This window comes from Leopardus geoffroyi, chromosome E2 (assembly GCF_018350155.1).
Source record: "Leopardus geoffroyi isolate Oge1 chromosome E2, O.geoffroyi_Oge1_pat1.0, whole genome shotgun sequence".
Taxonomy (NCBI): Eukaryota; Metazoa; Chordata; class Mammalia; order Carnivora; family Felidae; genus Leopardus; species Leopardus geoffroyi.
Genome location: NC_059335.1, coordinates 14,642,415 through 14,658,518, shown reverse-complemented (window position 1 = coordinate 14,658,518; position 16,104 = coordinate 14,642,415). Strand labels below are relative to the sequence as shown.

Genomic DNA, 16,104 nt, shown 5'->3' with positions numbered 1-16,104 from the left:
ATGAACATTAAAAAAAAGAAAAAAAAACTTACATTAAAATAAAGTCAGGAAAAATGCTACATTCTGACTCAGTGTGGACACTTTTGTAATTCTAAGTACCTCAAAATCTACTGCTCTTACAACCGGGGAAAGTAGGGAAAGGGACATCAGGACTCTCACCCTCACTGTCCCCAATCACCAGCCTGGACAGTCCCAAAGGAAATGCTATCAAACCTTACCAGGACAATTCCAGTGGATTTTAAGGTGTTCCAGAACTTAGGAAAGGAAAAACTTCCAAATTATTTAAATGATGTTATAATAACATTAAAATTTAAAAGTAACAGGGCCGCCTGGGTGGCTCAGTCGGTTAAGCGTCCGACTTTGGCTCAGGTCATGATCTCCCAGTTCCTGAGTTCAAGTCCCGAGTTGGGCTCTGACAGCTCAGAGCCTGGAGCCTGCTTTGGATTCCGTGTCTCCCTCTCTCTGCCCCTCCCCTGCTCACGCTCTGTCTCTCTCTCAAAAATAAACATAAAGAAAAAAAATTTAAACTCTAAAACTAACAAATAGTGCACAAGAAAATGACACTTAGGGAACACTTATACGATCATCCTTAAATAAAAGCTGGGGGGGGGGGTGGCGCCTGAGTGGTTCAGTCAGTTAAGTGTCAGACTCTTGGTCTCAGCTCAGGCCTTTTTTTTTTTTTTTTTCTTAAGTTTGTTTATTTGTTTTGAAGAAGGTGAGAGGCTGAGGAGGGGGTGGAGGTGGGAAGAGAGAGAGAAAATCCCAAGCAGATTCCTTGCTCAGCTCAGAGCCCGATGTGGGGCTCGATCCCACAACCCTGGGATCATGACCTGATCTGAAATCAGGAGTTGGGACACTGATCGAGCCACCCGGCCACTCCTCAGCTCAGGTGGGCTCTGTGATGGGCAGGAAGCCTACTGAAAGAAAAAACAAAAAAGACAGACATCCAGAAGCACATCAAAAAGCTTATACCTCATTTGTAAATAAGGATCACTCGAGGCACACGAAGATCGTGCATTATCAGTAACTCCTTCATCATGGTGGGGACTATAAAAATAACCGTAGGAGGGCGTCGGGGTGGCTCAGCGGGTTAAGGTCCAACTTCCGCTCAGGTCCTGATCTCGCGTCAGCACAGAGCCCACTTCAAAACCTCCACCCCCCTCTTCGGCCCCTCCCCTGCTCACGCTGGCTCGTGCATGCTCGCCCTCAAAAAAATAAATATTTAAACCAAAAGAATATTGTTTGCCCCTAAATGAATGTTCTGAAAGTAGATCTCTGGCAGATCTATTTATTCCTAGCTACTTTATCTTTCCTGTTTTTTCTGCATAAATGAGGATTCTGTTACATTTTTTTCTAAAAGTTTGCCTGTGTGTTTGAAAATAATGCATTTCCGGGCACCCAGCTAGCTCAGTCGGTTCAGCGCCCAACTCTTGACATCGGCTCAGGTGGTGATCCCAGGGTTGCAGGATCGGGCTCAGCGCCGAGCGTGGAGCCTGCTTGGGATTCTCTTTCTCCCACTGCCCCTCTCCCCTGCTAGCACTCTCTCTCTCTAATAGAAAGAGGATAATTGATTTCAAAAAAATGTAATGTCTCCATATTTATTTGATAGCCTGTTAACACACCGAATTCTCGTTTATAGTAGTTTTTCCTGTGGTTCTTAGGTTGAAGAACAGGTCATATCAAACAGTGAAAGTAATGCCTCTTTACAACTTTCCTACCTTGAATTTCTTTCTCAATTCCTGGGCCAGTGCCTTCTGTCTCCTGTAAAACAATGTGAATGATAGTCAAGCACCCTTGTCTTGTTCCTGATTTTGTGGAAGTTCTTCATATATGTGTCTGTTGCTCAGTGGGTGTTGATCAAGAATGATTACTGAATTTTGTCAAAGGCCTTTGCGGAATCTTCAGTGATCCTAGGGTTCTTTTTTTAAAGTTTACTTATTTGTTTTGAGAGAGAGAGAGAACCAGCAGGGAAGGAGCAGAGAGAGAGAAAGGGACAGATCTGAAGCAGGCTCCGTGCTGACAGCCACCAGCCCGATGTGGGCTTGAACTCACAAACCGCGAGATTATAGCCTGAGCTGAAGTTGGGACGCTGAACCGACTGAGCCACCCAGGCGCTCCTAACACTCTTCTGAAGGACACAAAGGAAGTTTGTTTGTTCTTTTAATTGAGAGAGAGAGAGAGAGAGAGAGAGAGAGAGAATATCTCAAGCAGGCTCATGAGGCTTCATCCCAGGACCCTGGGATCAGCACCTGAGCCTAAATCAAGAGTCAGGTGCTCAACTGAGCCACCTGGGTGCTGCATTTTTTTGGGGGGAAGTCTTTTAAAAAATGGGAAAATAGGGGTGCCTGGCTGACTCAGTCTGCAGAGCACATGACTCTTGATCTCAGGGTTGTGAGTTTGAGCCCCACGTTGGGTGTAGAGATTACTTAAAAAAAAATTTTTTTTTTAAAGGGAAAATAGACCATTGGGATAGGAAGACTCAGTATCTTAATGATAAATTAACTGTCATGTGATTCTAAAAAAAAAAAAAAAAAAAAAAAAAAAAGCTTTGCTTGAGAGGCACCTGGGGGGCTCAGTCGGTTAAGTATCTGACTTCAGCTCAGGTCATGATTTCACAGTTTGTGAGCTCGAGCCTCGCATGGGGCTCTGTGCTGATAGCTCAGAGCCTGGAGTCTGTTTCAGATTTTGTGTCTCCCTCTCTCTCTGCCCCTCCCCTGCTCGCGCACTCTCTCAAAAACAAATAAACATTAAAAAACTACCAGATTTAAAACTACGTAGTCACAAAATCAAAAACACAGCTTAGTATATGACGAAGAGGCATCTTTAAACAAAGTGAGCAGGGAAAAGAAGGACTAGTTGGTACTGGTGCTGGGGCAACTAGTTGGTAACTGGTGCTGAAAAATAAATTTTGAATTCTTACTGTACATCAGGATAAATTCCAAGTGTTCAGAGACTCAAATATGCACAAACTACACACACGCACACACCCCCCCCCAAGAAAATCTTGAGATTCGATACCTTACTGGTTTAAAAGAAAACAGCAAACAAAAACCAAAGCAAAACCTGCCTGCCCAAAGGCTTTCAGGAAAACCAGACACAAGTGACTAACTGAGGAAAGATATCCATAACTCACATTACAAGCTATTATCCTATCTCACACATTACACCACCAGCTACTGGAATCAACAAAGAACACCAATTCTTCAGGAGAGAAATGGATAAAAGATACGAACACAGGGTTCAGAAAAGGAAATATACATACAATTTCCAATGAGTACCCTGGCCCAGAATTCTCACTTCTGGAAATTCACACTATGGATGTTACACATAATAAAGAATCTAAGAAGCTGCTGATTAGAAGATGCCCCAAGGAAAAATGCCGTATTACGCTATGCCCCATTGCACAGATGGCAAAACACGACCAGAGCATTTCCATCAAAGCTTTTGCGCACAGGCCCTGTGATATGCATACAAGGTTACCTTTCACAGCCATTTTTTTTTTTTTTTTTTTTTTTGCCAATAGAAAATGGGTGAAGCGATAAAAGGTTAAAAAAAAAAGGAAAATTTGTCGGATCAAAAATTAGATTTTACTAAGAATTATCTTCCAAAATAAATGATGAATTTCTGACATAAAAAAATCTAAAGACAAAGATGGACAACGTCAATGCCCATCGACATGTTCCTGGATAAGTAAATTACAACATAATCAACCACAGAATGAAACAGAACGCAGCTCTGAAAAAGAACAAAGAACGAGGCAATGCAGTGGTTTGGAAGGATCTTCAAGGTACATTCTTACTGAATAAGCAACGTGTAAATCAGTAAGTATGCCCACTCTTGTGAAGAAATGAAAAAAAAAAAACCCCAATTTGCATTTGCTTGTGTGTACACAAGGCAACGACAGGAGAGGCACCTTGCAGATGTGGGTTGTGGCGGGGACTGGATGGAGGGGACAGGGATGGAAGAACTTTCGGTGTATATTTCACATTTTGGGGGTTTTCTGAATAGATTTACCAAAAAAAAAAAAAAAAAAAAAAAAGCTTAAACACATTAACAATGAAAGAAAAAAAATTCCAGAATCTTCAGATATTCTCGAATACAAGGTTTATCAGGTAATATATACAACAAGTTACACTGCTTGCCGTTTGAAAAGCTTCACAAAACACAAAGTCGATCTTGTGCTAAAACCTTCTGTTGAACCTGACGTGAACAGAGCACATATTCGGACAATGTCGAGTTCTCGCCATAGGCTTCCAGTCTCTCCACGGCATACCTCCGCCGTGGCTCCTTATTCCTCCCCATCACGATTTGAGAGTTTCTTTCGTCATCACGGGCTCCGATACTGGCCACAGTTCTTCATCGGGTCTCAATGTCCTGAAAACTATCCTTCACTTTTCAGTGAAGCAATTTTGAAAGTCATTTCCACAACACAGGGAGAAGGCTCTGTATCAACCCCCAACTCAACAGTTACAGGAGTCACAAGGCTTTGAATTTCTTTTCTGAGGCTTTGTCGCGATAAACGTCCTTCCCCCCCGCAACTATGCCTCGCCTTATCTCATACTTTGACCTTCTAAAATCAAGGGACAGGACTGGCGTGAGACTTGAAAACAGAGGCTCCCCTCTGCAGTGGTTTCGCCACCAGACTATTCTCTACTTATGTACTTGTCACAACCAAGTTCCTCTATCAGAGGATTGATGACCTCGGACGCAGTGAGGGCTACCGTAAATGTCAAAATGTCAAAATCCATCCTCTGGGGATTCCGCTGGTACTCGGCATCAAACGCTGCTTCCCGGGCTCTGCAGGCCTCCACAAACCTCCTGCGGCGTTCTCCCAGCTCCTGAATTCTGCCCGGAGCGATCGGGTAGTGTTCCAGGTAGTGGCGCAGGAACTGCTGGTAATTGATTCCTAAAACGCTAAGTGGGTGACGGAGGCGGAGGTACGGCAACGCAGCCAGCCCCGGGCCGTTCCCGGGCCGGGATCGGGGTCTGGCCTGCGCACCCTCTTCCTCCGCTGGCTCCGCCAACACTCGGGCTACCTGTGCGTCGCGGGCCTCCCCGGGCGCCGCCACCGGACCTTCCTCGGGCTCCGCAGGCCCCGCCGGGGCCGGCTCCCGCCTCCCGCCGCCTACCTCCGCCCGCGGGGCGTCGCGGTGGCTATTCGCCGCGTCCGTCTGCCGGACACCGCTGTCGGGGGGCAGCTCGGACATCTCAGACCCCGGGGTCAGCTCGGCCGCTCCCAGAAAAATTGGAAAAACGGGACGTCGCGACTACGGGCGGGCGCGTAAGTGCGTGTGCGCGAGCGCTGTGCGCACCGGTGAACGCGGCGCGTGCGTTTATCCTACGGATACACCTAGGAGCGCTGCGCACGCGTCATTCCCGGCGCCCGTGCCCCGCCAGGCGCCACCTCGCGGCCAGAAGCGTCATCACAGCCGAAACGGCCCCGAGCGGGCAACGGCACGTCGAAGGGCGCGTCCCTATTTTCCGTTTGAGTCAGTTTAACGTTTACCCCAGGAGAGTCTTACAAGGTTGCTTCTTGTTGGCTTTCCCCAGGTTCCACCCAACATGCTCCTCTCTACGCTTCTTGTTCTCCGGTGATTATAATGCCACATCTGCAGTGCGCCCGGCGGTCTGCTGGATCTGCCTCGTGCTTCAACAGAGCTTGGACTGACCAGACCCAGGGACACCCCTTATTCCAGCCTCAGACCACCCTCCAGCCGCCTTTAAAGTCTCAACCCCCGGAACCACCTTCTCAGCCACCCTCTGCCTCTGGGGCCAACCAACACCGTTTTTTGAGCTTAGCGCCTTGTTGCCGACCAATCATGAGCTCTCAGGGTCGTCAGAATTATTCCCCCGAGGTGGAGGCCTCCGTCAACAGCCTGGTCAACATGCATCTGCGGGCCTCCAACACCTACCTCTCTCTGGGCTTCTATTTCGACAGCAGCGATGTGGCTCTGCAGGGCTTGGGCCACTTCTTCCGCGAGTTAGCCCTGAAGAAGCGTGAGGGTGCCCAGCGGCTCTTGAAGTTGCAAAACCAGCGGAGCGGCAGCGCGCTCTTCCAGGACGTGCAGAAGCCGTCGCACGACGAGTGGGGTAAAGCCCTGGACGCCATGGAAATGGCTCTAGTCCTGGAGAAGAACCTGAATGAGGCAATTTTGGATCTGCATGCCCTGGGTTCTGCCCGTGCCGACGCTTATCTCTGTGACTTCCTGGAGAACCACTTCCTGGGCGAGGAGGTGAAACTCATCAAGCAGATGGGCAGCCACCTGACCAACCTCCGCAGGCTGGCCGGCCCTCAGGCCGCGCTGGGCGAGTATCTCTTCGAAAGGCTCACCTTCAAGCTCGACTAGCAGCCTCTGGAGCCCAGCAACCTTGGAGGGGCCCCTCTGGCATCCCCTTAGTGCCAGGGCTTCTGCCTGGGCTTGTCTGAGCAGCTTTTTAACCACGACGGAGCCCTCTCCCAAACTGTTGACCCAATGGAAACAATAAAGCTTTTTGCAATGAAAAACAGAAACGCTGCCTGTATTATACACCAAGAAACCCTAGATTCTTGGTTTTTTGTTTGTTTGTTTTGCGGGTGGGTGGGTAGGGAGGATGTTCTTTATTATTTTCCATTTATTTATTTGCCTATCTTCCCCATAGCAATCCTCTCTCTCTTTTTTTTTTTTTTTTTACATTTTTAATGTTTCTTTTTGAAGGAGAGAGGGCGCGCACGAGTGGGGGAGGGGCAGAGAGACAGGGAGACACAAAATCCCAAGCAGGCTCCAGGCTCTGAGCTGTCAGCACAGAGCCGGACATGGGGCCCAGGAACTGTGAAGTCGGAGACTTAAGGGACTGAGCCACCCAGGTGCCCCCCCCCCCCCCATAACAATCCTCTTAACAATTAAAGCTTTATAATAATACCCCCTTGTTATCTTTAAAACTTCTTTAGCTACTCTTGGACGGTTATGTTCTTCTAAATCTTATTTGTGTGACATAACCTATATGCAGAAAAGTATACAAAAGTATACAGCGGAATATGTATATCAGAAAGTGAACAGCCATGTAACCACCACTGGAAATTGACTCTCCATACTCCCAAAACCTTCCCCCTTCACAAGAATCTCCTTTCTACCGGGAGGTAACTACTAGCCTGGTATTTATGGTCATTGTTTACTTGCTTTGCTTTTTGTTCTATTCCTGGGGGTGCATTCCTGTATTTTAGTTTTGCTTATTAAAAAAAAATTTAAGTTTATTTTTGAGATAGAGAATCCCAACTAGGCTTGCCCCCTTAGTGCAGAGCCCCGATGAGGAATTAGAACTCACGACCTGGGCAGAAATCCAGTGAATTAACTGACTGAGCCACCCAGACCTGCCAATGTCGCTTATTTTTTGAAATTGTATACCCTTGTGTCTGGTTTCTTTCACACACTATTTTTATGAGATTCACCCATGTTTTCCATTGTGGTTATAAATAGTTAATTTTCTTTAAACATTTTTTAAAATTTTAAGTAAACCCTAAGCCCAATGTGGGGCTCGAACTCACCAAGTGGAGATCAAGAGACACATGCTCCGTGGACAGAGCCAGTGAGGCACCCCAGTAGTTCATTTTCTTGATAGGTACATAGTCATTGCTATTTTTGTTATGTGTCTCATAATATTACAACATCTTCAATATTGGTTCTCCAATTACGTTCTCTTTATTCTAATTAATGGAAAGACTTCAGAGAGGGAAATTCTTTTTTTCAACTTATTTTTTTAATGTTTATTTTTGAGAGAGAGAGACAGAGGGTAACAGGGTCAGAGGAGAGAGGGAGACACGGAATCTGAAGCAGGCTCCAGGCTCTGAGCTGTCAGCACAGAGCCCAGTGCAGGACTTGAACTCATGAACCTTGAGATCATGACCTGAGCCAAAGTCGGACCCTTAACCTACTGTGCCACTCAGGCGCCCCAGGAAATTCTATCTTTGATTTTGCTGGTGGTGACTCCCATCATGATGGCTGTGATTCCCGGGCATCAGCAAGTAACGTTTACGACTCACTGCTCTCTGCCCTATCAGGAGTAGCTGTTCTGGGGGCACTTGACTGGCTCAGTCAGGAGAGTATGTGACTCTTGATCTCTGGGTCATGAGTTCGAGCCCCACGTTGGGTGTAGAGATTTCTTTTTTTTTTTTTTTTTTTTAATTTTTTTTTCAACGTTTATTTATTTTTGGGACAGAGAGAGACAGAGCATGAACGGGGGAGGGGCAGAGAGAGAGGGAGACACAGAATCGGAAACAGGCTCCAGGCTCTGAGCCATCAGCCCAGAGCCCGACGCGGGGCTTGAACTCACGGACCGCGAGATCGTGACCTGGCTGAAGTCGGACGCTTAACCGACTGCGCCACCCAGGCGCCCCTGTAGAGATTTCTTAAATGAAACTTAAAAAAAAAAATTTTTTTAAAGGAGTAGCTATATGTTCTCATTTAATTTTCCTGGTCCGAGCATCGCATTTATAAAACACAACATTCAGCCTTCTTGCTGCTTCAAACACAGCTCTTCACCAGAATCTCTGCCATCACTCTAGGCGTGGCTCTTTTTTTTTTTCTTAAGATTTTATTTTTAAGTAATCTCTACACCCAGTGTGGGGCTTGAACCCACAACCTCGAGATCAAGACTTGTGTGCTCCAGTGACCTAGCCAGACAGACACCGCACGTGGGGCTCCTTCAAGGCAGCTCCCAGGCTGGGCTGGAGACCCACAGGTCCATGCTCCCACTCTCAGGCTGCCCAGAAAATCACAAATACTTAACAAAAGAGTTCCCAGACGTAGGTAACAACATATATTATTAGGGGAGGAACTAGAAATTGTAGTAATTTTGCTATAATCCTATGGAGGCACATATAATCCTGCCCTCTGAGGCCCCAAATGACCTTACAGCAGAAGTTGAAAATCCTTCCTATTATCTGGGCACAGGAATGGCTATAAACAAAATTATAGTGTCCTAAACAGAAGTGCTCACGTGGAGAGATAAAAGCAAAACTTGGAGATGGATTCCGGGTTGGCTAGTGCTCCCAAGACTGTACTTCCAGTGGCTGAAGCATCTTTGTCTCTGACTTGCTGCCACTATTTCTGGATCATTTGAGGACAGTGTCAATCACGCCACAGACTAAACAATTAAAGGAACTCATATTAGGGGATTCACAGTTTTGTTTTTTGTTTTTTTTGTTTTTTTACAGGACAAAAATGAAGAGAATGTTTTTTAAAGGAGATTTAAAAATTAAAACAAATTTTTAAGTTTATTTATACTGAGAGAGAGAGAGAGAGAGACAGTGAGAGAGGACACGCACGAGCAGGGAAGGGGCAGAGAGAGAGCTTTGTACTGTCAGTGGTGTGGAGCCCAATGTGGGGCTCGAACTCACAAACGGTGAGGTCATGACCTGAGCCGAAACCAGAAGTCAGGTGCTTAACTGACTGAGCCACCCAGGCGCCCCTACAGAAACAAATGTAAAAATGTTTATTTATGTTGAGGGAGAGGGAACAGGGGCAGGGGAGGGGCAAAGAGAGAGGGAGACAGCGAATCCCAAGCAGGCTCCGTGCTGTCGGCACAGAGCCCGATGCAGGGCTCGATTTCACAAACCATGAGGTCACGACCTGAGCCCAAACCAAGAGTCAGATACCTAACCGACTGAGCCCCGCAGGCACCCCATGAGGAGACACTTTTTCAAGGGGGTATCTGGTGGGGGGTTTTCATGCGACCGCCCCAGACACTTGCTCTGTTTTCGGAGCCTTTCCCCTCTGTAACCGAAGACTTCTCGGGAGCCTCCTTCTGGTGCCAGGGTGTGACACAAACGCTTCATTTTCTTCATCCTTAGTCTAAGAATACCCGCACGGCTCCAAATGACCCGAAGCTACAGCTTTCTGGAATGCGGCTGGATGGCCTAAGACACTTGTCTTGTTGCATCCACACGACTCCTGAAACAGAATGCTACGGGCACCAGTGACAGTCACAACAAAGGTTATTTCAATGAGAGGCAAGGCCGACCGATCGGGACCAACACTCTTGATAAGAGTGCGGCCTTGAACAGCCGGGGTACAGAGTTTTTATAACCGATCACATCGTTTTATCATTGCCTGGGAACAGAACAAAGAAACAGTTTCCAGATGAGTTAGAAACAGTTGCCTAATGAGGTGTTTACTTTAGACTTTCTGCCTCTAAGTTGCAACCAGTGGATCTCCTTGACCCTGCCTCTGATGCTCTTTTCTTTGAACTTTTGTTCCCTTAATTGGTGAAGCCTAATTTACAAGAGTATGAGGCGTAATTTATAAAAGTAAAGCAAGGCTGTTATCTCTGAACCTTCAATGTCAACACAAAGCTGTTATTTTTCAAGCTAAGCATTAGCCCTACGCTACAATTTAACCCTTACAGTCTATACAGGACGCTTGTCCTGTTAGCCAGAAACATGAAGGTCGTCTTAACCTCCAGCTTCTCCTGGGCATGGCCTGGGTCTGTATCATCCCCTTTTGGGGGCCGTTCAACAAAAATGCCTCACACAGGGGCTTGGATAAATTGGTCATAGTTCATCTAAATGACGGGTGCTTGTTTGCGGCGATTACAAATCATGTAGAAAATACCCAAGGGCATGATACCGGGCTGTGAAATTTTGTGTCGCATTAAAATTGCAGGAGGGTAATTCGTTTTTAATTATTTAGTTTTCAAATATTAAAAAAAGTTTTTTTCGTACTGTAATTTTTTTTAATGTTGATTTTTGAGACAGAGGGAGACAGCGCGCAAGGGGGGTAGGGGCGGAGAGAGAGGAGGAGACACAGCATCCGAAGCAGGCTCCAGGCTCTGAGCTGTCAACACAGAGCCCGACGCGGGGCTCGACCTCAGGGACCGTGAGATCGTGACCCGAGCCGAAGTCGGATGCTTAACTGAGCCACCCAGGCACCCCTGTCCTTTTTTATTATATGCTGTTGTCTCCGTGCCTAATTTACAGATTTTTCTCAGAGGTATGCATACATAGGAAAAAATACAGCGTTCATGTTGGGTCTGGTATTCACTGTTTCAGGCATCCACCGGGGGGGGGGGGGCGAGGAGGCCTTGGAACGTATTTCCTCGCAGATAAGTTGGGGGGCTACCGTCTTTTTAAAAATCAGGACATTCTCTTGTTTCAAAACTGGGTTGGGGGCGCCTGGGTGACTCAGTCGGTTAAGCGTCTGACTCTTGATTTTGGCTCAGGTCGGGATCCCACAGCTCAGGAGATTGAGTCCCGCATCTGCCTGTGCACTCACAGTGTGGAGCCTGCTGGGGATTCTCTCTCTCCCTCTCTCTCTGCACCCCCCAACCCCCCAAACAGATAAATAACCATTAAGAAAAAGAATAAGACTATTTAAAGACAACAGCAACAACAACAACAGCGTTTTTCCCTGGGGATGTTTCCCCTTTTCATGTAGTCAATGCCGGAGACCTACCCATTCCAGGAGAGGTGGAGGCCTGTGTTGTTTTTCTTGCCGGAGACGTGGGAGGAAATGAGAACCTTTTAGCTAATTTTTTTATTAGCCAAGGGGATGAAAGAACATCCTTTTCTCTCTTTTCCGTCTACTCTTCCCTTTCCCTAGTGTGTTCTTGTCGGTCCCGTCTGGAGCTGGCTGTCGGCTGCCTTCTCCACGGAAGTGCTTCTCCTGCACGGGCCTCTGTGCGGGGCGGGGCTGGGCATCTCTCCAAAATCCGCTGAGCCCGGAGCTCAGATGTGAGTGGACGGTCACCATCACCACCAGGGGAGCTGATAACCTTCCCGTTGGCATGAATTCCCTGAACCCGTGTGTGAGTCTAGGAGCCCCGGGTTCTTTCGTTCCTTCTCTCACGGCTCTCAAAGGCCTGTACCCGCCACCCCCACCCCCTGCCAGCCCCCATCTAATCCTGCATCGGTGATAAAGCAGAGGAGAGAAAAAAAAAATGGAGAGAGGGTTTAGGATACACCTGTGAGGCACCCAAGGGGCCAGAAATATGGCCAGGCTCATGCTTTTGCCAATGTCAGCATCGGGGTGTGAGCCCACGCAATCGGACTCTAGAGGCCGTGCCCTTGACCGCTCTGCTCTACTCTGTGCCCTTGACTTGACTGCTTTGTCCTCTCGAGGGCTGACGCTACCCGAGGACGGCATGCTACAGAGGACAGTGCAGAGAGCAGTCAGACAGACCCGGGACGACTTCACATTCACTTCTAGTCCCTCCTGAGCAAGCAATTCACGTGACCCAGGGAGTGACTAAGCTGTGGACGACCCGGGGGCATCAAATTCTCACCATCCTTGTTGTTGGGCAGCCAGGACCTCCTTCTCCAGCTTGGCCCCCTCACTAGGGGGCAGATACGCCTCTCCAGTACACGTGGCCCATGGGGTCCCTCGGCAGCCCTGGTGAAGGAAGATTCCCGGCAGGTTTCTGAAATCTGAGGAAATTCAAGGAAACGCCACGAACCTTTAGATGTCCACCTGCACTGTCGGAGCAGGAAACGGTGAAGTGCAAATTGAACTTACGGGAGCGACTGTTCAAATGCTTTTAACGCAGGGGCACCCGGGTGGTTCGGCCGGTTGAGGGTCCAACCCTTGATTTCAGCTCAGGTCATGATCTAAAGGTTCACGAGTTTAAGCCCCGAGTCGGGCTCTGCTCTGACAGCTTGGAGCTTGCTTAGGATTCTCTCTCTCCCTCTCTCTCTGCCCCTCTGCAACTCGTTCTCTCTCTCTCTCACTCTCAAAATAAATACATTTTAAAAATGCATGTAACGTTAAGATCTACACATTACCCATTAAAAAAAAAAAAATAGGCTGGGGCGCCTGGGTGGCTCAGTCGGTTGAGCGTCCGACTTCAGCTTGGGTCATGATCTCACGGTTCATGGGTTCGAGCCCCGCGTCGGGCTCTGAGCTGACAGCTCGGAGCCTGGAGCGTGTTTCAGATTCTGTGTCTCCCTCTCTCTCTGCCCCTCCCCCACTTGCACTCTGTCTCTCTCTGTCTCAAAAATAAATAAACATTAAAAAAAAAAAAGATCTACACATTACCTGATGATTCAGCTAGGTTAGCAAAGCCTGCTGCTACCCTAAGGCTGTGAGACAGGCATGGAACGAGTAAGTTCGAGATAAACAATTCAGACAGTGCGATGTTCTCAATCGGCGTGTAAATATTTTTCCCGAAGCAAAGAGCTCACCTTCCAAAAGAACCATTCCAAATGGTTCCAAAGGGAAATCCTACTAAGTCCCCCAAAAAGGACTTTGTCTCTCTCCGTCCATCAGCTTTTGCTGATAATATACATCACCACAAGCTCAATCGTTTAGGCCGGTTTAGGAAGTTTAGGGCCCACTTGCCCTGGGCCCGCTGTGGCTCCGAGCTGTCAGCACAGAGCCCGATGCGGGGCTCAAACCCACGAACCTCGAGGTCACGACCTGAGCCGAAGTCGGTCGCTCAACTGACTGAGCCACCCAGGTGCCCCCAAACTTCTGTTCAGAAGTGACATTCATCATTAGTGCTCACACTTCACTGGTCAAATTAAGTCAAACTGGCCAAGCCTGAGGTCAGTGGATGGCAAGTCTATTCCTCTCTTGGGATCCATAATATAACTTGCCTCCCCAATGCATTTTAAGCTGTTTCAGAGCATAAAAAAATTAATGGAACATTAATTGATTAATTAATTAATTAATTAATTAATGGAACATTAATTTTTTCTTAAAATTTTTTTTAACGTTTATTGATTTTTTTTTAATTTTTTTTTTCAACGTTTATTTATTTTTGGGACAGAGAGAGACACAGCATGAACGGGGGAGGGGCAGAGAGAGAGGGAGACACAGAATCGGAAACAGGCTCCAGGCTCTGAGCCATCAGCCCAGAGCCCGACGCGGGGCCCGAACTCACGGACCACGAGATCGTGACCTGGCTGAAGTCGGACGCTTAACCGACTGCGCCACCCAGGCGCCCCTTTATTGATTTTTGAGAGAGACAGAGAGAGAGAGAGAGAGAGAGAGAGAGAGAGAGACAGAGCGTGAGTGGGGGAAGGGCAAAGAGAGAGGGAGACACAGAATCCAAAGCAGGGTCCAGGCTCTGAGCCGTCAGCACAGAGCCTGACGCGGGGCTCGAACTCACGAACGGTGACATCATGACCTGAGCTGAAGTCAGACACTCAACCCACTGAGCCACCCAGGCACCCGCCAAAAATAAAATCTTTTAAAAAAAAAAGTTAAACAAAAACACGTCCTTCCCATATTTCATGTTCCTGAAAACACTAACACATAATATATGTGATACATGCTTTGTTGTACTTTTATTTTACCTGTCGTCTTAAATACCTTGAAAACATCAAATTAATCTTCCACTAAGCAATTGTCTTTGTTGACTATGACACGAAGAGATTACAAATTCTGAAATTTCGGAGGTTTCTCAAAAGTCTTCCAGTCCTCATTTTCCAGATAAAAGTTTAGAAAGTTGGGGCTTGTAGTCACTTCTTTCCTCATCTTGGTTAATATCACATGGCAAGTTGTTGAGTCAAGTTTTATTCTCACAAAGCCAAGCTGCTTTGCAGGGAGGCAAACAGGAAAGATACTTCCTGCAATGCAAAGAATCTGCATCACTCAGGATTTTTCTGAAAACAGGCTTCAAAAGACCCACGAGCATTCCACTGTTTTCTGTCGTTTCTGATGCTACTCTTCTTCAGTTGTGTAAAAATTGTTCTCCCTTAATCGAAAATATCCCCCGCCCCCCACCCGCCCAATAAAAACGTTCTAGTTGTAGGACTGGCAAGCAACTATCTTTTTCTTTTTCTTTTTCAAGTAAGTTCTATCTCCAACATGGGGCTTGAACTCATGACCCCAAGATCAAGAGTTGGGTGCTCTACTGACTGAGCCCGCCAGGAGCCCCTGGCAAAAGCCAGGGGTACCTGGGTGGCTCAGTGGGTTGGGCGACCCACTTCGGCTGGGGTCATGATCTGCAGTCTGTGGGGTCAAGCCCCGCGTGGGGCTCTGTGCTGACAGCTCGGAGCCTGGAGCCTGCTTCGGATTCTGTCTCCCTCTCCCTCTGCCCCTCCCCCACTCACGCTCTGTCTTTCTCTCAAAAATAAACAAACATTTAAAAAAGGAGAGAGAGATGGTCTTGAATCTAAAAGAAAATGGCACGGTTCCCGGAAGGTAGCTTCCTTCCCTGGTGATGTAAAGGGCCTCGCATGTGACTATTCCCTATCTTTGAGCCTATCACCAGCCGAGTTCTGCAGCCAGAAACTAAGCCACAGACGCAAAGAGACCTTCGATAAATGTAAAATAATCCAGATAGATGCTGGGAAAACGCGTTCGCCAGCTGGCATCCTGGGCTGCTTCCTTTCTCTGCACACACCCAGGAACACTCAGCGGGGTTGGTCAAACCCTCTTAACTGGTTGCCGCGGGTGTTGGGCGTCTTTCCCCCAGAGGCTGCGCTTGCCTGGGGGTCTCCCGAGAGTGCAGCAGAGCCAGATCCGGACCTCTGCCTGCAGGACGTCGCGGTCGTCATTTGCTGCATTTGTCCGCGGGACACTGTTGTCCGCGGGCAGCTGGGGCACCTCAGGCCGCTGGGTCCGCTGGGCAGCTCCCGAGAAGACCAGAAAAACGCCACGGCGCCATGGTGCGTGGGAACACGTTAGCGCGTGCCTGTGCGCCTGCGCGCGCGTGCGTGTTTAACCCTTGCGCCCTCGTGGAGACCATGCCTGAGAGACGAATCCGCACGTGGACAACATTCCGGCCAGGCTCTAGTTGTCCCCAGCCCCCAAGGAAGGACAAAAGTCGCTTCGTATTTTAAAACCTAGCCAAGTTAATTCTTTGTAAGACACACCTACACGATCGGATCTCAGTCCCTAGCTTGGTTTAGAAAGCTCTGTAACTTTCCATGCTGGAAACCTAAAAGTGTCCCTCCACGGCTACTGTTGTGTGACATGCTCTCCCCTTTTTCCTGTTCTCCTCCTGCTTTTCTCTTTCCCTTCCCTCCTTCCCTTCCACCCTCTTTCCCTGATCCTTCCTCTCCTCCCCTAGCATCCCCTCCTCCAACCTCCTCCATCTCCTCCTCTTCCTCTCTGCCCCTCTGTTCATCCTCTCTCCTTCTCCCAGCCTCCCTCCTTTCTTTTATCTATCTCCTCCTTCCCTTGCCCT

General features: G+C 48.0%; 2 protein-coding genes across 2 annotated transcripts; one reads left to right on the top strand and one right to left on the bottom strand.

The window, feature by feature from the left end:
- Window positions 1-4,087: 4,087 nt before the first annotated feature.
- Window positions 4,088-5,321, bottom strand: LOC123578957 (EP300-interacting inhibitor of differentiation 2-like). Its single transcript, XM_045442353.1, has one exon. It carries the CDS (start codon window positions 5,205-5,207, stop codon window positions 4,644-4,646), a length of 564 nt encoding a protein of 187 aa, XP_045298309.1. The 5' UTR covers window positions 5,208-5,321; the 3' UTR covers window positions 4,088-4,643.
- Window positions 5,322-5,462: 141 nt separating this feature from the next.
- On the top strand, window positions 5,463-6,507 carry LOC123578956 (ferritin light chain-like). The gene has a single exon (XM_045442352.1). The coding sequence runs from the start codon at window positions 5,601-5,603 to the stop codon at window positions 6,345-6,347; it is 747 nt and encodes a 248-aa protein (XP_045298308.1). The 5' UTR covers window positions 5,463-5,600; the 3' UTR covers window positions 6,348-6,507.
- Window positions 6,508-16,104: the final 9,597 nt, after the last annotated feature.

Bases quoted from the DNA above. Each gene is read 5' to 3' on its own strand.
- LOC123578957 (XM_045442353.1), bottom strand. From the start codon at position 5,207: ATGTCCGAGCTGCCCCCCGACAGCGGTGTCCGGCAGACGGACGCGGCG.
- LOC123578956 (XM_045442352.1), top strand. From the start codon at position 5,601: ATGCCACATCTGCAGTGCGCCCGGCGGTCTGCTGGATCTGCCTCGTGC.